The sequence below is a fragment of the Callithrix jacchus genome, chromosome 10 (assembly GCF_049354715.1).
Source record: "Callithrix jacchus isolate 240 chromosome 10, calJac240_pri, whole genome shotgun sequence".
Taxonomy (NCBI): Eukaryota; Metazoa; Chordata; class Mammalia; order Primates; family Cebidae; genus Callithrix; species Callithrix jacchus.
The window spans coordinates 108,882,974-108,904,216 of NC_133511.1; the positions used below are offsets into that span (position 1 = coordinate 108,882,974).

General features: G+C 40.9%; 2 protein-coding genes and 1 long non-coding RNA gene across 6 annotated transcripts in view; 2 read left to right on the top strand and 1 right to left on the bottom strand.

Annotated features, from left to right (window-relative positions):
• The window catches only part of HSD17B12 (hydroxysteroid 17-beta dehydrogenase 12), a 175,816-nt gene extending 165,822 nt beyond the window's left edge, over positions 1 to 9,994 (top strand). For 2 of the 4 annotated variants that reach the window (XM_002755199.7, XM_035262391.3), the window contains 2 exons: positions 3,680 to 3,829; positions 4,081 to 5,874. In XM_002755199.7, coding sequence (XP_002755245.1) covers positions 3,680 to 3,829; positions 4,081 to 4,185 — 255 coding nt within the window. In that variant the 3' untranslated portion in view covers positions 4,186 to 5,874. Of the gene's footprint in view, positions 1 to 3,679; positions 3,830 to 4,080 lie in introns of all 4 variants that reach the window. The other 2 variants (XR_013523398.1, XM_078340886.1) reach the window with 2 other exon arrangements.
• LOC128928981 (uncharacterized) lies at positions 11 to 21,224 on the bottom strand. Its single transcript, XR_008474767.2, has 3 exons — positions 21,043 to 21,224; positions 16,840 to 17,029; positions 11 to 1,636 (listed from the first exon to the last, which is right to left on the bottom strand). It is a non-coding gene; the product is annotated as an uncharacterized LOC128928981 (long non-coding RNA).
• The window catches only part of ALKBH3 (alkB homolog 3, alpha-ketoglutarate dependent dioxygenase), a 43,729-nt gene continuing 39,423 nt past the window's right edge, over positions 16,938 to 21,243 (top strand). The window contains exon 1 of the mRNA XM_035262394.3: positions 16,938 to 17,049. The gene's annotated coding sequence lies outside the window, so the exon portion shown is untranslated. The remainder of the gene's footprint in view (positions 17,050 to 21,243) is intronic.

Below are 21,243 nucleotides of genomic sequence, written 5' to 3' on the forward strand. Positions count from 1 at the left end.
AATCAATTAATTATCCTTTATTGGGATTTTATTTAACAGTTTAAGGATGTACCAAATGGCTTTTTGGTATCTAAGATATTTTTTTACTTTCACATAACTTGGAATATGTATTTTTAAATTATTGGCAAGTAGCTATATCTGTAAGTATGCCTGTTTAGATAGGTGGTCTTATATATGCTTTAGAATATCTAAAATTTTGGCTTAAATGTTCATATAATCAACTTCTTGGTGTAATTAATTTTCTGGATCATAGCAGTGGAAAGAGACCCCAGTACTGTTCCTCAGTGCTGTCCGTAGTGAAGTATCTTTTGCCGACTCATTCAGTAGATATTAACTGTGTCCCTGCTATGTACCAAGTACTGTTCTAAAGCATTGAAAACAGAGTGGTGAATATGGCCAAGTCTTCATGGAGCTTGTGTTTTGGAAATGGATACCACCCAGTGATGGGATTCAGTTTGCTGTGTCATTTGCCTCCCTCCTGCCACTCTTCACACATTTCCAGCATTTGAACCATACTGAACTAAGCAGTTCTCTGAAAAACATCATGCTCTTCTATAGCTCCTTTTCTCCATTCCTGCTGTTCCCTTGTTTGTTTACAATCAGGCAAATTCTTGCACTTCATTCAAGACTTAGCTCAAAGGCTGTTTCATCTTTGAACCCTCCACTAGGCTATGTTAACTGCCTTGATTTGAAACCGTTGTGGAAATAAATATCCTTTCCAGAAAAGAATTTACATTTCTTAGCTGGAAAAACATAACCTAACTTGGAATTCCTGAGTTTGCATCTCTTGTCCCCACCCCTTGATCTGGGGGTTCTCTAGACTAGGCCTGTGGTTTAGCTGCATGATGAGTTGACTTGTGGCACCATCAAGTGGTTTAGTCAGGCAGTGCAACTTAATTCTCCTACAAGATCAAAATAGTCCAATTTAAGCCATGTACATATTAAGGGAGGGAAGAAGATGGCAGGAAGGATGGAAGAAAAGAACAAAGCATTATAATGCAATTGAGAGATATAATGATTAGACTATCTCTACCTCTAAAAGCTCAAAACCTTATAATACCTTTAGCAGGCTTGTGATCTATATTTGGATTTTTTTTTAATCTTCACTTTTTTGTGACCTTTAAACTTAATGTATAGAAATGGTTTGCTTATGTTCCTTCATTATGTGAGACCAGGGTATCTGCAGATACTCTCTTTCCTTACTACTCAGCTTTGCTCTGGGAATGACCTTTTCTTTACTGACCCATTGTGAGAGCTTCATTGAACTCTGCATTTCCTACTCAGTCTGAGTCTGAGATCTCACGGCAACATGTGTGCTCTCGTAGATGATATCCTTGTGGCAAAATGGTTCTTAAAATATTTGACAGGCCATGGTGGCTCACATCTGTAATCCCAGCACTTTGGGAGGCCGAGGCAGGCAGATCACGAGGTCAGGAGTTAGAGACCAGCCCGGGCAAGATTGTGAAATGCTATCTCTGCTACAGATAAAAAAAATTAGCCCAGCATGGTGGCAGGTGCCTATAATCCCAGCTACTTGGGTGGCTGAGGCAGGAGACTCTCTTGAACCCGGGGGCAGAGGTTGCAATGAGCTGAGAGCCATTGCACTCAAGCCTGGGCAACAGGGCAAGACTCCATCCTAAAAAAGAAAAGAAAGATTTGACAAAAAAATTTTTTTGCTAAGTGAGGGAGACAAAAAAATTATTTTTGCTAAGTGAGGGATAAATGTATAGTGATAATCTCAATCAACAAATTCTCAAAAATCAAAAGTTACCTAATCAAAGCTGGCTCAAATATTGGAGTACTTCAGTGAAATTAGTTTACTTAGTATGAGTTTGTAGCTGCAGGGATGGGGAAAGAGACAGATGAAGAGTGACAGCAGTTGGGCCCTGGGGTTCTTGGTTCTAATGGGGAGGCTGAGGTTTCATCTAACCTGTAAAGGAGAGTGGGTTGCATTCCTTAACTTCTACTTAGGAGTGGGAAAAATACAAAGCACATACATACACAAAAACCCAGAGACATGGGACCACTCCTGCCAGGTCTCAGCAGGAGACCTTCCAGGTCTCTTTTCAGGAAGGAAATCCATAGAGTGGAACAGACCTTAGTTGGATTTCTACCTCTAGTATAATGAAGTTTTAAGATTTTGACCACCATGTGTTAGAACCATTCCTTTTCTGTAATAGAAGTGTCATTGGGCCAGATGTGCCAGCTCAAACCTGTCATCCCAACACTTGAGGAGGATGAGGTGGAAAGATCACATGAGCCTAGATGTTCGAGACCAGCCTGGGCAACATGGTGAAACCCTGTCTCTACAAAAAACTTTAAAATTAGCTGGGCATGGTGGTGCATGCCCATAGTCCCAGCTACTCAGAAGGCTGAGACAGGAGGATCACTTGAGCCCAAGAGGTCTAGTCTGCAGTGAGCTGAGATCATGCCACTGCACTCCAGCCTAAGTGACAGAACCAAACCCTGCCTAAAAAAAAAAAAGAAATAAAGAAGTATCATTGCAATGATACTTTATACATGTGAGATAAACAATACATTCACTCTTTGTTGAACTACCATGCCCAAGTTATTTCAAACTATAGAAGGACCTCTTGTATCATGACTCAGGACTTGTTATAATAGGGTTTCCTTATATTCTGTGTTGAATCACATCCAAAATGCAGCAAGCATAAGCAAAACGAACTAAACAGTATTCAGATTCCTCTAAAGGTTGTGTCCAGATCTGTCACCTCACACCCACCTAGTCAGGTGTCTTTTAGTTACCCAAATGGCTTCCATATTGTACTGTGTTCCCTCTAAAAAGCAAAAAGCAAAACAGAGGTGGTTCTATCTTATCAATAAAATTCTTTATAAAACTCAAGTAGAATGGTAAGAAACTAGGGGAGAAAAGTAGCAGCACAAGGCTGAGAAAATAAGATGTCTATTTTAGTAGGACCAAAGCCAATAGAAAAGCTTAATTAGCCATCAGTTATGGAGAAAATTGGCATTATCTCTTTAGAAGGATAAAGTATTAAAAATCTCCTACTTGGTGGTCTTGTCACAACGTTCAGTTTACTACATGTAAAAGGTATGCTGAATCTGTGCTCTCTAGATTTCTATTTGATGCTTTCCTTTTTAAAGGTTCAAAAAGGGGTCCTCCCAGCACTTTGGGAGGCCAAGGCAGGTGGATCACAAGGTCAGGAGTTCAAGACCTGCCTGACCAACATGGTGAAACCCCATCTCTACTAAAAAATATAAAAATTAGCCGGGCGCGGTAGCACACGCCTGTAATCCTAGCTTACTCAGGAGGCTAAGGCAGGAGAATTGCTTGAACCTGGGAGGTGGAGGTTGCAGTGAGCTGAGATCATGCTACTGCACTCCAGCCTGGGCGATAGAGCAAGACTCCATGTCAAAAAAATAAAAAATAGTAAAGGTTCAAAAAGGTAGATTTCTGCTTATTTTTAACTCCTTCTCTGGTCTCAAACTCTGTTTTATTGAGAGATTGATTTGTTACAGTTTTTTTTATGCCATCATGTGTTCTATCAAGTTGGCTTTAGATAGCCACTTCTCTTTTCTTCTCACTCTCTAAAGATACAGATGTTTCAACCACTAAGAGCAGTCAAGCACCACTGTACATTCTGTGTTTGTGGCCTTATAATCAATGGCATGTTTTCTGGGGTGGGTGTTACCTTTCTAGAGTGTCCTGCCATACTTCGTAGCTACAAAACTGGCTAAGATCCGAAAGCCAACTTTGGATACACCTTCTTCGGAGACGTTTGTGAAGTCTGCAATTAAAACAGTAGGCCTGCAGTCCCGAACCAATGGATACCTGATCCATGCTCTTATGGTACGTAGATTTTTTGAGTTGCAAATCAGTACTTTCTGGCTTGGGGTTTCTTTCCCATTGAGTTAGAGGATAGTATGTAATAGCCTAGTGTATATACATTGTCTAAACATACTACAATGGCTGTATACCCAAGAATTTAAAAATCTACCTATAAATAAAAACAACACTATAATAAAACATTAAATCATATGCTTCAATTTAGCCCAAATGATAGGCTGTAATTACATATCTCTCGCATTCTGTTTCCCTAGGGCTCGGTCATCTCAGTCCTACCTTCTTGGATTTATTTTAAATTAGCCATAGATATGAACAAGTCTACAAGGGCTCGCTATCTGAAGAAAATCAAGAAGAACTAAGCATTGATAACTGCACAGTAACTTGGCCAGATGCTCCAGCGTGTGCATGTTCACTGCAAGGCACCCTACTGTTCTTGAAAATCTAAAGTTGTTGTTTCAGTAGTTATTAAAATAACTAAATGTTATCTTAAGAAGAAAACAAAAGTTACTTTTAGGGGTTCTGACATATATTCTGGATACTACCAGAGGTAATTTTGAAGTTTAATATAAATGGTCACATCAAATGAATGTAGAACTAATATTGTCAAGAACAGCTAATCAGAAGGAATCCTCTCATAGCAACTCACAGAATGATAGACTCAAACACAAAACTCGGCAGTTTTATCTGCTCCAAAATGCCATTGATCATTATTTCTGTATTTTCTCTGAAGCTGATTATAAAAAGTAATGTCTAGCTACTCTTTTGTTTGTGACACTTTGAAGAAATGGAGATTAATTGATTTGATTTGTTTATAAGCAGACACACTGCAATTTACAAAGATCTCTTTAAGGTTTCATAAAATTATGCTCCAGTTTGTAAATTTATATGGAATTATTTGTTATCAAGGGTAACTAATGACATAAAAATAATTGTGAAATATGGAGTTATTTCTGACACATGAAACCCACTAAACTATGCTTTCTTATAACGTATATTTCTTCTCGGTTTAAATGTATGTAAATATCGAAGCTATATGGTATGATTTATAAAGATAAATGGGCCAAAGTGTACATTGAGACTGGTACCATCTATGGTACCCCTGAAACCCTGACCTAGAAAAGTGGTCTGCTTGGACACCCAGCCTTTTTTGTTTCTGTATTGAATCAGTGTTGCTCACACATGTGACAGAGGCTAGTCCTATAAAAGCAATGACATCATAGAAATGGCATTATACTTTTTAAATTGATACTCTATAGGTAGGTACTGATATAATTAGTTTTAATAAAACATGCTATAACCATGGTGTACAACAAAAATTCATTTCTTGAAATTAAGGCCATATTTACACTGACTTAATATAAGACTGACTTATATCCTGCTTCATAACTTGTATGGAGAACTCACCAAGACAGAATTCAATATTGTGAAATTTACAAGAAGACTGGCCTTTACCTACCTAGGCTGTGGTTCCTAAGCTCTGAGTTTTAAGCATCAGTAGATTTGTATTTAAAAAAAAAAAAATTGGGGCCTTAGCTTCTGGCTTTTAATTTTGCCAGCTAAGGACATAAAACAAAAGCAAACAAAAACCAAATAACCATCTGTTATCAGCTTATGTAAAAGAAAATATATTTTACCCCCTAAAATTAGGAAGAATACAATTTCAGAATAAAAATTGTCATTTAAATGGAATAAATATAGCTTTATGAAAGACACAGTTGTTTGCCCTTTTTTCCTCTCATTTTATTGTAGAAATGGTGACACCACAATGACCGGGGCAGTATTTTATCTACTTTCACACATTGGCTGGTTGGTTGGCTAGTTTAGTGTAGTGGTGGTAGATAGAGGAGAGATTCATTTACAAGTACACAAAATACTTTTTCTTTTATCCCAGTTAGGAAATAGTTGTTGGGTAAGCACAGTGGCTTACACCTATAATCTCAATGTTTTGGGAGGCCGAGGCAGGAGGATTGCTTAAGCTCAGGAGTTCAAGCCCAGCCTGGGCAACATAGCAAGCTCTTATCTCTACAAAAAATTTAAAAAATTAAAAATAAGCCAGGTATGGTGTTAACACACCCATAGTCCCAGCTACTTGGAAGGCTGAGGCAGGAGGATTGCCTGAGCCCAGGAATTAGAAGCTGCAGTGAACTGTGATTGGACTACTGCATGCACTCCAGCCCGCGTGACACAGTGAGACCCTGTCTCAAAAAAAGAAAACAGCTGTAATTCTGGCTAGAAAATCCCGTAGCGATTTTTAAATTTCTGAGCTGTGGCTTTGATCGCTTCAACGTGGCAAGCACCCTCTTGTATCTGACACTCAGAGGTGAACATGATGATGACATGAAAATGTATTTTTCTGGCTGGGCGCATGAAAAGAAAAACTATGTTAAAAGAAAACAGTATACTCCAAACCTTCAAAATAGTGCAGTAAAAGTTTCAGGCTTAACTTTGTTGACCTGATTTTATGTTCTAATGCATACCAGGTAAGATCTGGATACAGGTGGGCCAGGCGCAGTGGCTCAAGCCTATAATCCCAGCACTTTGGGAGGCTGAGGTGGGCAGATCATGAGGTCAGGAATTCGAGAACAGCCTGGCCAACATGGTGAAACCCCATCTCTTAAAAAAAATACAAAAATTAGCTGGGCACAGTGGTGTGTGTCTGTAGTCCCAGCTACTTTGGAGGCTGAGGCAGGGGAATCACGTGAACCCAGGAAGTGGAGGTTGCAGTAAACCGAGATTGCACCACTGTACTCCAGCCTGAGCGACAAGAGTGAGACTCCATCTCAAAAAAAAAAAGACTTGAACACAGAAAGACTAGAGTAGACAAGAATCACTACAAGAGTAAACAAGAATCACTTCTCCATTCTTGGTTATATTTCATTATCCATTCATTACTAAAATCAGTTTGTTACAAGTATTTTACCTGGGATTCTTGCATGTATATGAAATTGGCCTGCGGTCTGCCTTTCTTACACTTTTTTGGCCAGGTTATGGTGTCAAGATTATAACTCCATTAATTGAATTGGAAAGTATTGCCAATTTTCCTGTTCTCTGTAAGGATTTGTAAAAGATTGGAGTGATCTGTTTGTTAAAGGTTTATAAAGCTGTCTGGCCTTAGGATTTGTTGATAGGAAGACTTTTAACCACTGATTATATTTCTTTCATTGTACTTAAACTATTCAGGAATTCTATTGTTTTCTTGTCAATTTTGACAAAATAAATCTAAGCATTTGCCCATTTTACAGTGTATTAGCATAAAGTAGCTCAAGGAATTTTCTTATTTCTAAATCTCTCCTGGATACATATACTTCCTTTTCTGATATTTGTATCTTCTCACTTTCTTTTCCTTGGCCATTTTACCAGAAGTTTGTCTATTTTCTTAATTTTTTTAAAGAACCAATCTTAGCTTCATTCATTTTCTCTGCCTTTCTCGTTTATGTTCTGCTTTCTCGTGGTTTGTTCTGTTGTTTTTCTCATTTCATAAATTGGACATTTATCTCACTCATGTTCAAGGTTTTTCCCATGTTTAGTATCTGAGTTTATTGGAATTACCTCCTTTGCTTCACCCCATGAATGAGTACATGCATGTATGCAAACATGTATATGTGTATTTTCCATGTGTATCTTTATGTTATGATATATTTGACCTGTTATTTTAAAGTGTTTTTAAATGCACAGATTTAAGAATTTTATAAATGTATTTTTTTCAAAAAAAATCATATTAATATCACTGTTAATAAGACAATTTTATATATTTTGTGAATCCTGATAAAATGTGCTGAAGATACATTAATTATGTGATATTCCTGCCAAAAATGCATAACATGAACATATTGGAGAGAAATATCAGAAAAAGCTAAACTGAGGAATATCCTGCAAAATTACCAGCCTATACTTGTCAAATATTTCAGGTTAAAGGAGAGCAAAGGGATGTGGCAAAGTACATGCAGCTCATGTTTCTAGGTGGATCCTGGTCAAGAAAGCATTTTTTAAACTTTTGCTCTGTCAGACATTTTTGAGACAACTGGTAAAATTTGAGTAAGGTCTGTAAATGATGAATAGCATTATATCAGTGTGACTTCCTGATTTTGATAATAACGTCATAATTGAGGAAAAAGTCCTTGTCTTTTAGGAAGTACACACTGGAGCACTTAGGGTTAATGGAATATTGTATATACAACTGAATGTCAAAAGGTTCTGGAAAAATTATATAGAGAGAAAATGGTAGAGTAAATGTGGTAAGATGTTAACCTTTGGAAATTTTAAGTGATATGGATACTTTGTACTGTTTCACAGATTTACTGTCAATCTGGAATTATTTCAGAATAGAAAGTTTAAACATAGCTTTTGTTGTTGGTTCTAACTAATTGCATGTGGTCAAAGAACATGTGGGTATGATAAAGCTTGGACAAATTATAACCTTTCTCTGCCTCAGCTTTGCCATCTGAGAAATGGAAATAATAGCACCTAGGTCATAGATGGTTTGAGAGTAAGTTAAGACATTTAAAGTAATGAGAATTCATCCAGGCACAAAGTATCTAAACATATGTTGTATTTAAGCTGAATAATGGCCCCCAAGACATCAGGTTTTATTCCAGTGAACCCCATATTACCTTAAATGGAAATGAGGTCTTTGCAGATGTGATTAAATTGGGGCTCTTGGCTGGTGGTGTGGTGGCTCACGCCTGTAATCCCAGCACTTTGGGAGTCTGAGGCGGGTAGATCACAAGGTCAGGAGTGATCCAGCTTGACCAATATGGCGAAATCCCATCTCTTAAAAAAATACAAAAATTAGCCCAGCATGGTAGTGGGCACCTGCAGTCCCTGCTACTCAGGAGACTGAGGCAGGAGAATCACTTGAACCCGGGAGGCGGAGGTTGCAGTGAGCTGAGATCGCACCACTGCACTCCAGCCTGGGTGACAGAGCAACACTCCATCTCAAAAATAAATGAATAAATAAAAATCAAAACAAATTGGGAGTCCTGAGATGGGGAGATTTTCTTGGATTGTCTAGATTGGTCCTACATGCAGTCACACGTGTCTTTAATCAGGCAGGGAGATTGCAGACAGAAGAGGAGAAGGCAATGTGAACATGAAGGCAGAGATTGGAGTGAGGCAGACACAAACCAAGGAATACCAGTAGCTACAAAAAACGGCAGGGAATTAACAGGTTCTCTCTTAGAAATTCTGAATATGAAGCATCCCATCAACAATTTGATTTTGGTGTGGTGATACTTATTTTGTACTTCTGGCCTCCAGGGAACTGTGAGAATAAATTTCTGTTATCTTAAACCACTGAGTTTGTGATAATTTCCAGCCACCCTAGGAAACACAAATGTAAATTGCATTACCTATTAGAGGTTTTGTTTGTTTAGCGTCAGGGTCTCCCTCTGTTGCCCAGACTGGAGTCCAGTGGCGTGACCATGGCTCATTGCAGCCTCGAACTCCTGGGCTTTTGCAAGTGATCCTCCCTCTTCAGCCTCCTGAGTAGCTGGGACTACAGGCACTGGCTTTTTAATTTTTATTTTTAAAGATGGGGGTCTCAGTATGTTGTTCAGGCTGGTCTCCAACACCTGGTCTCTTCCAGTCCTCCTGCCTCAGCCTCCCAAATAGCTAGGATTCCAGGGATGAGTCATCATGCCTAGCTAGAAATATTTTAAGACTTGTATGTCCAGGTATGGCCAGTTTTTAATGTGTTTCACATTTGCTTCCTAATTTTTCTTATTTTTCTTCTTTTTTTTTTTTGAGACTGGTCTCATTCTGTCCCGCAAGCTGGAGTACAATGGCATGATCTTGGCTCACTGCAGCCTCAACCTCCTGGGCTCAAGCAATCTTCCCACCTCAGCCTCCTGAGTAGCTGGGTATGTTGCCCAAGGTGGTCTGGAACTCTTGGGCTTAAAGGATCCTCCAGTCTTGGCCCCTCAAAGTGTTGGGATTACAGGTGTAAGCCAAGGCACTTAGCCTCTAATTGTTTTCTACATATGTGGCGATGCTTGTTAATTGGGTTGTTCAAATCTTTCATATCTTTACTAATTCTTGTCTGACCTATTAATAATTGACAAAGGTATTTCAAATTGTCTCACTGTAAAAGATTTGCAATTTCTCCTGTTTTGTTAGTTTTAACTTTATACATTCCATTGAGTAAATAAAGTTTCGAATTCTTGTGTTGTCCTGGTGAGTTCAACTCTTCTTGCTATGCAGTGACTTCCTTATTGCTAATGCTTTTTGTCTTAGCAAAAAAAAAAAAAATCTGTTTTCTGTGATCTCAATATAGCATTAGTTGGTATGTAGTGTGTATCTTTTGATCCCTTTACCTCCTATCTTGCCACGTGTTGATGGTTTCGTTTTATCTCTTGTAAGTCAAACCTAGATGCTGGTTTTTCACATGGCCATCTCTATCCTTTAGTAAACAAATTTATTCTGTTTACATTTATTGTAATTCCTAAAACATGAAGATTTCTCTCATGTTATTTCGTCCTACTTGTTTCTCTTTTGTGCATTTTTCCCATCACTTCTTGATTGGCTGTTTGGTTTTATTATCATTATTCCATTTCTCCCTCTGTACTAGGTTTGAAGTTTTATTTTTCTCGTGTTTACTCCTGAGCTTTTAAAATGCATACTCTATACAATCTAAAGTTATCTGGTATCATAACCCCTTCTTTAATAATAATGGACTTTGGAACATTGTAAGCCTGATGAACCCTTTCCCTACATACATGCTATTGTGGCCCAGTATTCTAACTTCGATTTTTAAAACTCCATAACTTAGACATTTTTATTATCTTATACACACATCTTTGTATAAAATAAATTACCACCTGTTTATCAATTTTCTTGTATACTTTTACTTCTTACATCTCAAATATTTTGGTGCATAGCATACTTTGACATCACCTTTTTTCTTTTTTGGTGCTGAGTAAAACAGTGGTGTGATTTAGCATTGACGGCATCTTTAAGTTAGTGAAATACTGGATCATATTACTGACTTCTGCCTTCCACTGTTGGTTTTCAGAAAACAGTATGGCGCTTTTTTTAATAGGTGATCTATCTCTGGCCTCTTTTATGATGCCTTTGACTTGGTGTTCTTTAGTTTTCTGCTAAGGGGTCTAAGTGTGGAACTCTTTATCCTACCTGGTTTACAGTATGCTCCCTGTAGCTATGAATTCATGTCTTTTGTTTTTCTGAAAAATCATCACTCATTATCTCAATGTCTCTATCTGAGACTCAAGTTACGAGTGTCAAGTCTTCATTCTGTCGGTTTTTTTTTTTCTTTTTTGAGATAGCATCTTTCTCTGTCATCCAGGCTAGAGTGCAGTGGCACAATCTCGGCTCACTGCAACCTCCACCTCCCGGGTTCAGGCGATTCTTCTGCCTCAGCCTCCTGAGTAGCTGGGACTACAGGCACCAGCCACCACGCCTGCCTAATTTTTGTAATTTTTTTAGTAGAGGTAGGTTTTCACCATGTTGGCCAGGCTGGTCACGAACTCCTGACCTCAAATGATCCACCTGCCTCAACTTCTCAAAGGGTTGTGATTACAGGTATGAGCCACTGCACCTGCCCATTCTGTCTTTTAATCTCACATTCATACTTTCCATCCTTGTCTCCCTGAGCCACATGCTGCATAATTTCTTCATATCTATATTCCATTTCTCTAACTGTTCACATCTTATCTGCTGGTTGAAACTATTCACTGCGATTTTAATTTAAAATTTTTTTCATTTTAAAAAAGTTCTGCCGGGCGCGGTGGCTCAAGCCTGTAATCCCAGCACTTTGGGAGACCAAGGCGGGTGGATCACGAGGTCAAGAAATCGAGACCATCCTGGTCAACATGGTGAAACCCCATCTCTACTAAAAACACACACACACACACACACACACACACACAAAATCAGCTGGGCATGGTAGCGCGTGCCTGTAATCCCAGCTACTCGGGAGGCTGAGGCAGGATTGCCTGAACCCAGGAGGCGGAGGTTGCAGTGAGCCGAGATCGCGCCATTGCACTACAGCCTGGGTAACAAGAGCGAAACTCCATCTCAAAAAAAAAAAAAAAGTTCTATTTGGGGCCAGACACAGTCCTCATGCCTGTAATCCCAGCCCTTTGGGAGGCCAAGATGGGAAGATTCCTTGAGGCCACGTGTTCAAGACCAGCCTGGACAACAAAGTAAGACCCCCCCCCAATCTCTTCAAAAACTTAAAATGTCCGCCAGGTGTGGCATTGTTCACCTGTAGCCCCAGCTACTTGGGAGCCTAAGGCAGGAGGATCACTTGAGCCCAGGAGGTTGAGGCTGCAGTGAGCTATGATCGTACCACTGCACTTCAGCCTGGGCAACAGAGTGAGACCCTGTCTTAGGGGGAAAAAAACATCTGTTTGGTTCTCATTTTAACCTGCCTGGTCAGTCCTAACAGTTTTTTTATTACTTGCTCATTTTTAAAATTCAGTGCTAAAAGTTTACCTAACTATGTAATACATTGATATTTTATGGTCCCTATCTGGTGACACCAATATCTTAAATCTTAGGAGTCTAAATCCATCATGTTTGTATTTCTGGTGGCTCTCACTCAAAGTGCTTTACTTTTCCTCTTTGTTTGGGATTTTTATTTTTGTTTTTTAAGACAGGGTCATGATCTGTTGCCCAGGCCTGAGTGCAGTGGCACAATCATAGCTCACTGCAGCCTTGACCTCCTGGGCTCAAGCAGTCCTCCACCCCTCAGCCTCCCAAGTAGCACAGTGCTGGCTACAGTCAATACTCAATATTTGTAGATTAAATGAATGAATCAATGTATGGGTGAATCTTCATACAGTCCAACAGATGAGGAAAACTAAGTAACTTGTTTAAGTTAAGTTACTAAGTTACCCACCAAGGGAGTAGTGAAGCTAAGGTTTGAATCAAGTCTTGTGTCTGACATCTTAGTTCATACACCCAAAATGATGCCATTCCCATGGTTCTGGGGACTCAGTGGCTCTACAGAGGAATCTGGTAAGCTATCTAGATAAAGCCACCAGGGATGCTTAATAACCCAAGGGCTGCTGGGTTACACTGCTACCAACTCTTCTCTTCTGAAGTCACTCAAAGACACCAGCTATGAGGTCCCAAGAAATGGCCCATATGTCACTTTAGGAATAGTCCTATTTTTCCTAACTTGCTTTCATTCTGGCATGTATTTGCAGAGAAGTGTCACATGGTATCATGTGGCATTGTGGTTCAGTCTTCTTTGTAAAATTGGTTTAATAATAATGCCTGAGTAATTGGGCTCTGAAAATTAGATCAGTGTAGGCATGTAAGTGATTGGAACAGCACTTGGCACGTAGGAAGCGCTCAAGAAATGTTAACTAATGTTATTATTTACTATTAATTAGAAATAAGAATGTGTATATGTTGCTGGCTATGTTTAGGGGTGATGTAACTATAAGAATATCTTTGAGCTGTCTGAATGCTACATACTTTAAAAGCTTGACATAATTCCCTATACTCCATAATGACTTTACTAATGACTATAACCTCTAGTGATCTCTTGTTCCCCAGATTTTTGTCTGCTCTCCATAATTTCACATCCAATTACACCGTTTTTTAATTGTATCTCATAGTTTACCCTGTGGTTCACTGGAAGGAGAGTTTACCTCCTGCAGCATCTACAATCGTGCTGGGCATTGAACAGAAGGCATTCCTGTCTGGAGTCTGGGGAAGCGTCCTTTGCCTCTAAACGTTGTTGAAAGTTGGCAGAGACCTGAAAGCCTCACAGCAAACATGCTGCAGGGTTGGCAGTTTCTCTTCCCACCCTCCTTCCTCAAGCTGGGAACTGCTAAACCTTTGGCAGTGAGACACGGGCTGGGAATTTCTCTATGCAACACCTTCACTGAGCGCTATTAGCATGATGTGCCATTATTTTCCTTGGGTTGGATTTTCTCAGGAATACAGCAGCAGGTGCTCCACAAGCTGCACATGATTGAAACAGGGAATGTTTGGCAAGAGCCTGGTGTGAAAATCGGCAACTGAAAATAGGCTACAGGGTGTAGCTCACTCAGAATCACTGTTAAGAGCTACCAGCGCTTAAAGCATCTATCAGTTTTGCCATCCAGGGGATGAGATATCTCTTGAGTGGAAGAGTGATCACCTGTGGAAAACAGGCAGATGGAAAGGGTACAGAGAATGGTGCAGATACTGGCAAAATGGAACGAAACATTGTTAAAAATGCACATTGCTGCCAGGCTCAGTGGCTCACACCTGTAATCCTAACACTTTCGGAGGCCAAGGCCAGCAGATCACCTGAAATCAGGAGTTCAAGACTAGCCTGGGTAACACAGTGAAACCTGTCTCTACAAAAATACAAAAAATTAGCCAGGCATGGCAGTCGGGAGGCTGAGGCAGGATAATTGCTTGAACCTGGGAGGCAGAGATTGCAGTGAGCCGACATTGTGCCACCGCACTCCAGCCAGGCCACAGTGAGACAACGTCTCAAAAAAACAAAAGCACATTGCTGGGCCCTGCCTACTAACCAAGAATCCTGAATGCACATTCGGGCTCCTGGAATGTGCATTTTTACAGCATCCCCTAGTGATTCTCATGCAGTTGCCCTTCCAGCCACATGCTGAGAAATGGTGGCTTCAAAACAGGAAGCAAGGAACCAGCAACATCTAGTTTATGATGGTAGTCTCAGGTGAGGACAGACAAGAGGGAGCAAGCAACACAAGAGCGATGGGCCGAGACAGCCACCAAACTCAGAGGCAAATCAGTGACATACAGAGGCCAATCCTGGGCCCAGACAGTTCGCCTTTGCTTTCAACCCCTGATGCCACATTCCCACTATAACCATCAGGACTCAGGAGACAGAAACTACATAATTATTTGGACAAGAAAGAAATAGGCGGTGGCTCATGCACATAATCCCAGCACTGCGAGAGGTCAAGGCAGATGGATCACTTGAGATTAGGAGTTCAAGACCAGCCTGGTCAACATGGCAAAACTGTCTCTAATAAAAATACAAAAATTAGCTGGGTGTGGTGGTACACATCTGTAATCCCAGCTACTCGAGAGGCTGAGACAACAGAATTGCTTGAATTTGAGAGGTGGAGCCAAGATCACACCACGGCACACCAGCCTGCCTATATTAACCATAATAAGAGGTTACTGACAAAGGGAAAAAGAGAACTCTAAGAACACAAGTGTAAACCAAAAAGTATCTGAGACGAGTCTCCATCAGTTTAGACGTTTCCTTTGCCAAGGTTAAGAAAATGTCTGGTAGAAAAGAACACGGAATCACAGAAAGTCTGTGGTCTGTGCCTTTCTCCAAAGGTGATTTTGAGAGCTTTAATATTTAAAGGGAAAAAGTGGGCTGGAGGGGCAAGAGAGAGGGTCTGGTGATCCACATGATACTAAAAAAAGGAGCAGGTAGGAGAATAGTCAATTACGTATTCATCTCACACCCAGTAAACTGGCATTTTACATTAGAAAGGGTAAACATAGAGGAGCTACCCATGGAAATATTTAACCTTGAACAGTAGTTCTCTGGGAACAAAAGCAAATGCAGCTTCTTGCATGACTCAGCTTTGAGTTTAATTTTTCCTTTTGGCAGAGTGAATTAGGGTCCTGAGATTTTATTTTCCTTTCACATGGGCGTAACAGATGTAGACAGAAGCCTCTACATCTAGTTTGAGGCAGAACAGCAAGGAAGGAACAACTCTGGAACAGCTGCCATCTATCAGGGTTAAGGAGCCAAACCTCACTGGAGGAGACATGGCGGCGTTTTGCTGGTTGGCGACGTTTGCTGGGGTGCTGTGCCAAGAGCACTCACTGTGCTGCTGGGAAACTGCCCAGGGGAGGTGCCAAGCTCTGCTGGCCATGGTGCATGGCAGGATTGGCTGAAAAGATGTGTTCGTGTCTTAGGGCTGCCATAACAAATTACCACAAATGGGATGGCTTAAAACAACAAAGTTTCATCCTCTCACAGTTCTGCAGACCAAAAGTCCCAAATCAAAGTATTGGCAGGGATACGCTCCCTCTACAGGCTCTGGGGGAGGATCCTACCCCAATTTTTCCAGCTCCAGTGGCTCCAGACATTCCTTGGCTTGTGGCAACATCCCTCCAAGCTCTGATTCCACCTTCGCATGGCGTCCTCTCCTGTCTTTCTCTGTCCCTCTGTCTCCAAATCTCCCTCTCCTTGTAAGGACAGCAGTCACTGGATTCAGACCTATCCTAATCCACTCTGCCCTGAACTTAACTTGATTGCATCTGGAAAGACCCTATATTCCAAATAAGGTCGCGTTCACAGGTTTTGAGTGGACGTAAATTTGGGGGTGGATATTATTCAACCTAGTACAGAGGAACACACAGGAACCATGAAAAAGAGCCCGTTCCTCTTTTATAAGGGCTAATTAAAAAAAAAATTTAAGAGCCCCTTCCTCGAGGGTGCCTTCAGGACTATTGACTAATGAAGCTTACTGTTGGGTTGGCTAGCAAGGGAGAAGTGTTCCAGTACAACAAGCAGGCAACAAAGGGTGGGTCTGGAGCTGAGCGTTAATAAGAATTGATAATTCAGAGTCCACTCCTTCAGTTACTCAGTTTCCATATGCACCACCCTTCTACACACATTTGAATTTCCGTAGGATCAACACAATACCTCTGTTTCCAGCTAACAAAATACCTGTTTCTCCTTCATAGAAGTGAAGGTGCTCTCACTGCTTCCCCCCTAATGAAATTCCAACAGTCACCATACCTACCACTGACCATATTACATACTCTTCAAATTCAATCATCATCCTACAGAATGTCCTGCTACCTAGAAACTAAAGTGTAAAAGTAAACTCCAACTACATGTGTATAAAATAGTGGAGAGAAGAGAGAAGAACATCATTTTCATATACAAAGGCACATACATATAACTAGCAGAGAAAGAACATACAAAGAGCATACAGTGTTTGTTTCTGTTACTGGTTATGACATCACAGGTGGCTTTGTCCCCCACTCCCTCCATATTTCCCTTGCCCTTAGCCAGAACCCCAGTTCACTGATTTCTTTACCTGATGGTAAAACACAAATCTTCATTCTTAATCCAAGTTATTATCATTCTGTTGTTTTGTTGTTGCTGCTTTTGTAGTTTTCTTTGTTTTTTTACTGGACACAAAGCACCAAGAGGCACCTGAGAAAATCCTTTTGGTTCCAGGCACAGTCCTTGTGTAAGCATTCCCACACCAGCATGGCTCGATGTCGCTGGGACAGGAGACAAGTAGGTTAGTAATTATACTACTGAAAGGGGTCCCTCTCATTTTCACCCTTCGTTCCCAGTGTCATGTATTCTGGTTAAGGGAGAAAGAGCACCATATTCTGATCTCTGATTCAAAGCATAAACTGCATCCAATAATACAGAACTCTACCTTTTCAGGGATTCTCTCCCGATTGGGGCCATAATTACATCTTCAGTAAGCCATTCTATCTTTCAATTAGCCAAACTGTTTCCAATGAGTGAGAAGTTAAGCCCATTGATGTACTTCCTTTGCTGTGAAATGAATTCCTTGATTAGGGAGTACCATGAAGGGGAATAAGACATTTGGTGAGTCCACTGATGGTGGCACTGGCCAAAGCAGCACGCAAGGAAGTAAATCCATATCCAGAATATGAGCATATTCCAGTGAAGATGAATCTCTACCCTCTCTATTATGGAAAATGTCCAATGTAATCAAACTGCTACAAGTGGTTGGATGGTCACCCAATCAATGGTGACATATGGAAGGCTCAGTGTTGGTCTTGGCTATTTGTAGGTTAGGTATGCAGCAGTAGCATTGGCCAGGTCAGCTTTGGGAAAAGGAAGTCTGTGTTATTGAGCCCATGCATATCCTCCCTCCCTGCCACCATGACTACTCTGGTCGTGGGCCTATTGGCCCACAGCATTACAGTATGAGCCATCACATCAAGCTAACACATGTATTACTAAAGCATCAAAAACACTTTCTACTTTCTGTTCATCATATCCAATCAGCATAATATCAGCATTATTGTTGACGAGTGTGATGTTTTATAGAATGTCAGGATGAGAGGTGGACCTGTAGTATGACAGCAGAAGAACTGAGGTATCTCTGAGGCAAGACTATGAGAGTATACTGTTGGCCCTGCCAGGTATAGGTAGAATGTTTCTTTTTTTTTTTTTTTTTTTTTTTGAGACAGAATCTCACTCTGTCACCCAGGCTGGAGTGCAGTGGCACAATCTTGGCTCACTGCAACCTCCACCTCCCTAGTTCAAGCGATCTTCCTGCCTCAGCCTCCTGAGTAGCTGAAACTACAGGCATGTACCACCATGCTTGGCTAATTTTTTGTATTTTTAATAGAGATGGGGTTTCACTATGTTGGCCAGGCTAGTCTTGTACTCCTGACCTCAGACGATCTGCCCGCTTTTGCCTCCCAAAGTGCTGGGATTACAGATGTGAGCCACTGTGCCCAGCCAAGGCAGAAAGTTTTTTTGTAAGTTAATATGGAGAAAAAGGCCGAGCCAGGTCAAGTATGCTGCATACTAAAGGCAAAAGGTTATGTTAACTGCCTCAGTAAAGACAGCACATGTGGAACAGCAGCTGCATTGGACTCAGGAGTAACTACCTGATTAAATTTACAACAGCCAAGTCATTCTCCAAGATCCATTTGACATCTGCGCAGGCCAACAGTAAATTAAATGAGAATGAGAATGTGATAGAATTACCATCTGATTCTTTCACGTCTTTGATTGCACCATTAATCTTTGCAATTCCTCCAGGAATGTGGTATTGCCAGTATTTACTATCTTAGTAGTAAGGGGAAGTTCCAGGAGTTTTCACATAGCCTTTTCTGCCAACTGGCCCTCACTCTATGGGTCAGAGAGTCAATATGGGGATTCTGGCAGTTGCCAAATAAGACTAATCCAGCTACAGATGGTCCCTGACTTATGACGGTTCCATTGATGATTTTTTTTTTCTTTTCCAATTTGGGTTGTCACCAACATTGATGATTTTTTGACTTGACAATAGTGCAAGAGTGATGCACATTTAGTAGAACCTGTACTTCAGTGCAGCATTCAGTAAATTACATGATATATTCAACACTTTATTATAAAAAAGGCTTTGTGTTAGATTATTTTGCCCAGCTTAGACTAATATAAGTGTTCTGAATATGTTTAAAGCAGGCTAAGCTAAGCTGTTATGTTCCACATTGGGTGGAAGGTTGGGTGTAGCATATGCATTTTGATTTATGATATTTTCAACTTGCAATGGGTTTATCAAGATGTAACTCCATCATAAGTCAAGGGAGCATCTGTATACATTCAGGAGCTAGGGAAATAACCACTGGATGAATCTGTGGACCAACTGGGTCCATTGTGAGTCAAACTTGAACTCAGATTCCATCTATCACCTGAACATCATAAGCCCTCACTTTCACTCGTGGGATTCAGAGGTGTCCTAGGTTTCCAGGAATTGGTTCAGAGCCACTGCCCAGTAAACCCCAAAGGATCGGGGTACTTTTCCCCAGTATGTAACCATTTGAGTAAATGGCTGCATTCATTTGGATAAGGGCTTGGAGGAAAATTTACAGTATATACTTGTGACAATGGTGCAGGTTCCTTCCTCTAAGAGATCTGGCCTCCCTGTCAATCAAGAGGTTTGGGCTTGTGATATGACTTGTCTAAAAACTAGGTGAGGGACTATGTCTATCCAGTGTGACACTTAGGTGAGATTTTTGGCTACTAGACCTAGAGGTTTTTTCTGTTAGATAGATCAAACAACTCTCTAGTAGGCTGTCCATCTGTTTCATCCCTACATGCGTCCTAAAAGTTTTCAAAATTTTTGCGCACAGAATCACTTGGGTACTTGTTAAAAATGCAGGTGATTCTGTTAAAAATAAAATGCAATGATTTGGCTGGGCACAGTGGCTCAGGCCTGTAATCCCAGCACTTTGGAAGGCTGAGGTGGACAGATCACCTGAGGTTGGGAGTTCAAGACCAGCCAGACCAACATAGAGAAACCCCATCTCTACTAAAAATACAAAATTAGTTGGGTGTGGTGGCATATGGCTGTAATCCCGGCTACTCAGGAGGCTGAGGCAGGAGAATCGCTTGAACATGGGAGGCGGGGGTTGTGCTGAGCCAAGATCACACCATCACACTCCAGTCTGGGCAACAATAGCAAAACTCCGTCTCAAAAAAAAAAAAAAAAAAAAAAGCAGTGATTTCAGATGCAAGTAAATCATGGACCGATTTTTGAGAAATACACTACTTAGAGGCTGAAGAGGGGTTAATTATTACTTTTAGGAACTCCTCAATCCAGACTTCTTTGTTCCTGTTCCAAAACTATAATCATTGAAAAGAAAGAAATGACATCTTTTAGAAGATACAGCCAAAGTTCCTGAGCCAGAAGCAGACACTGACAAATTAGTTCATGGGGGAAAAAAACTGTAGTCTGACCTTAGCATTTTCTTTCCTTTCAGTTCTAGGATAAATAATTTTCCTTTAATATCACAAAGTATAACAAATAATAATGAGTGCTGTGAAAACAGATTTGATAGTAGCAACAATATACGTACGTTGATAAGGTATACCTATATTGAGCTTCCTGCAGATAAACACTCATACTAGGCTTTAAAAGTTCCACAGTGACTATACTTTGGCAGATCTTAGAGAATGACTTGCATAAAACCGTCAAGTCAGTGCTACTTTTGCTATTTTCATACTGTAAGGTACATGGTTTAACATGGTCACTTTAATGATGTTTCTCACGAGCTCAAATGGGGTGGGTTCGTTTTAAATTTTTTGAGTTTTTGTTGTGTTCCAGGCATTGTGCTAAATTCTTTAAATGCATTATCTCATTTAATCCTCCCAACAAGAGCTATACCCATTTTAAAAAGAGGCGAGGACTTGCCCTAGATTATACACCTAGTAAATGGTGGTGTCTGAGCCAAAATGTAGGTCTGTTCACCCAAGCAAAATTTGCTTAGCACTGAAGAGAGCCGAGGCGAATTAACGCGTGGTCCTATGCTCTGCTGTAAATGCTGTGATCGGACGCGTGCACAGGCTGCAATAGGAACACAAAGGAGGCTCATCTCAGGCTCTCCGAGGCTTTTAGGATAAAATGCAAATCCTTTTGCTTAGCACATCATAACCAGCTTCCTCAAGACCCTCGCCCTTTATCCAGCCCTGCTGGCACCCGGTTGTTCTTTCTGCCACAGAGATGCCGATGCTTGGACATCTCCAGTTTCGAGGAACTCACGTAGGAGGCACGCCTTCATTTCCACCTTTGCCAAACCCCGACTCCTTCACACCGCTCCACCGTACTCTAAATCCCTGCCGTGCGCTCCAACCCCTAGCCCCTCATCGGCACCTTCTGATTAGGCCATTTAGGCGCGAGGCATGTGGGGCTGCCCGGACTGAGGATGGTGCACCGGAAGTAGCGGCGGCGCCGCGTAACGTA